This window comes from Austrofundulus limnaeus, unplaced genomic scaffold (genome assembly GCF_001266775.1).
Source record: "Austrofundulus limnaeus strain Quisiro unplaced genomic scaffold, Austrofundulus_limnaeus-1.0 Scaffold33, whole genome shotgun sequence".
NCBI lineage: Eukaryota > Metazoa > Chordata > Actinopteri > Cyprinodontiformes > Rivulidae > Austrofundulus > Austrofundulus limnaeus.
In genome coordinates, this window is record NW_013952435.1 from 2,228,993 (window position 1) to 2,231,850 (window position 2,858).

At 35.8% G+C, this 2,858-nt stretch overlaps 1 protein-coding gene across 2 annotated transcripts in view; it reads left to right on the forward strand.

The window, feature by feature from the left end:
- Positions 1-2,858, forward strand: part of unc5b (unc-5 netrin receptor B) — a gene marked incomplete in the record, with an annotated part of 99,811 nt that overhangs the window by 85,393 nt on the left and 11,560 nt on the right. For both annotated transcript variants that reach the window (XM_014005994.1, XM_014005993.1), the window contains 1 exon segment: positions 1,224-1,463. In XM_014005994.1, the coding sequence (XP_013861448.1) occupies positions 1,224-1,463 (240 nt within the window).

Sequence of the window (2,858 nt, forward strand, 5' to 3'; positions counted from 1 at the left end):
ATCCCACGGAGTACCTTCATTCTTGGACCACGTATTTCTCTCTGTTTTTAAATAAATATTGCCATAACAGTACATAATAAGCATTAATGATTTATGCTTAAAGAATAATTACTTCCAAAACTAACAAACTTAATGTTTGTTCATGCTTAATAACTCGTGAATTAATTATTCTGTATACTGCCTACAAGCTGGTAAAAACCATGTCTATGAACACCCAAGACAGTTAAAACTACAAGCAGTTGAAGATAAAACTATAAAAGTGAAAATAAAATTGTTTTAAAAATTTGTGTTATTTTTGATTTTGTTTTATTATCATTACTTTTCTTACATACGGTTCTGTAAGTTGTATTCATGATTAAATGCAGCAAAATAAACTATTTCAAAGGTAACAGATCTTTGTAATACTTGTTTTATTCATATCTGGATGTTCGGCCCCTCAGCTGTTGGCCTGCAGTAACTGTGTTTTAGTGGAACCAGTTTGGTTCAGTAAATTTAATAGTTTGTGTATTAGAGAACGTGTAAAATTACTTTTACGTTTACTTCCTGGATTTTTGTGATCAGTTTTATGACTTTTGGTAAAAATAAATTTCACTGAAGGGAAAATTGTTTAAGTCATTTTCTTATTTTTACTTTTATTTACTTATTTTCTTTTCAAGACCTCTGTTGATTTCTACAGGTGAAAAGGAACTTGTGGCGCTTCAGGTTTTTGTCCACATTAATAAAAATGTAAAGAAAAGTGGTGTGTAACAGGATGTGAAGTACATTTATATGAGCATTTAATAATTAATTTATGAGTTATTAAGCATTAACAAACAATAGGTATGTTGGTTTTGGAAGTAATTAGCCTTTTTGGATAAAGCCTTAAACTTCATTTATACTTTTATTATAAATGAATACTTAATGACGTTTTCAAGGTTAAATAACCATTTATTAATGATTAAGTAAAGTTTAAAATGGTGCAGTTATTATAAAGTGTTACCAAACTCTGGACGACAGCAGTTTTTCTCTTTGCTTCAGTTTAATTTATGTGAGCTTTGATGCAGAGAGAGGAACAGCTTTTCTATGTGGTGTTATATGGCTTCTACTTTGCATGATAGAGCTTTAACCAGCATTTGTGGATGATTATGACGTGTGGAAGGTTTTTATGAAATGCTGGCCTTTAAATTAGAATTAGAATGAAAGCTGTTATTATCAGACAGTCACTGACTCCAGTGTTCCCTCAGGAGGTGTTGACGGTAGGGGAGGAGACGCTGTCGTCTCCGTGCTACCTGCAGCTGGAGGAGGAGTGTTGTCACGTCCTCATGGAGCARCTGGGAACCTACGGCCTTGTGGGCCAGTCCTGCCCTCCGCGGCCCGCCTGTAAGCGCCTGCAGCTGGCTCTGTTCGCCCCCCGAGCGCCGTGCCTCTCCCTGGACTACAGTCTGCGCATCTACTGTATCCATGATACCCCACATGCACTGAAGGTGYTGCTCCGGTCCTCCTGCATGTTGTGTCTCAGTGCCTTTAAGAATCTGTCTTTATTCACTCGTATGTTTACGGTGGCAGGGTTATTTTTACTGCCCTGTCAGAAAATACTGCTGCTGCTTGGTTTATATCAAACAAACAGACTAATTTAGTCCAAACCGACGTCACTTTTGCTCCTTTTCTTCTTTTTCTCAGGATGTCTTTATCATTTCCATCATTTTCATTTCTAATGGTATAGTTCCTCGCCTCGCGTCTCAGAAAAATCAAGCACGAGCATTATCTCTGCGTGAATCTCATCTGTAGCGCTCCACTAACTCAGTATCTCTCCGAGAACTGTCCTCCCATCTTTTTGTTTTTTTTTTTTCCATCCGACTTTCCCTCGTCTGCTTACGAGGCTCCTAAGCCTCTTAAAAACCCGCCTCCGTACTCCTGGCTGTTTCCTGGAGGTCTCTGAAGGGTAAAGATGCTTTGTGAGTAACTTTAGTTTTTTACAAGGAYCCTGGTGTTAGCCACTTGAGTAAAATTCTAAGATAATGTTATATTTCTACAAATTTAATTTGATTTGTTCCCCAGGAGGAACTTGTTGTACCGGGAAGCTTTATGAAGATGGCGCGAGGTGCTGGCAGTCCTCCTGCATCGGCTAAAATGATGCTGTGTCAGTGACTACGCCCTGAAAATGACTTTTTGTGCCTCTGCGAGTTTCAGCTCATCWGTTTATAATATCCAGACCGTGGCCCACCATCTGGAGACCTCCTGCTTTAGATATTAAAGTGCCAGTAACATCAATTTAATGTAATAAATATGAATGCATTTTTGGAAAGATAACATTAATAACATATTGTAAAAAAAGATTTTCACGCCGCTGACACGAAGAGTTGTTGAGATATTTGCATGTGAAGTAACAGGAAGTGATGTCAAAGGGGAATGTCTGCATGTGAACAGAGTTTTGCTAAGATGGCTAAGAATCTGATGTTTCTTTAAAATATTTTAAGCACTATCATAGAGATGATAAAGAGTCATAATATTGTTTAAATAAACAAAAACCAGGAAGTTTTCTTTCTCAACGAGTTCCCCTTTGATGTCACTTCCTGTTTCACTTTAGCTGAGCCAAGTTCAAAAGAAAATGTGCCAATTATGTGACATAAGTAAAATCATGTGTATTATGCCAAGTTTCTTCCATATAAACATATTTTCTTTGATTTTTTTTTTGTATTTCATGGATATGCATGTCACAAGCACTTTAAAATTCTCATTATTTATTGGAAAATCAATCAACAGATTTTTAGATTAAAAAGCTGAAGTCTTTCTCTTATATTGAACCTTGTTTTTTTTTTTTTTTTTTTTTTTTTTAACTTTTTTTTTTTTTTTTTTTTTTTTTTTTTTTTTTTTTTTTT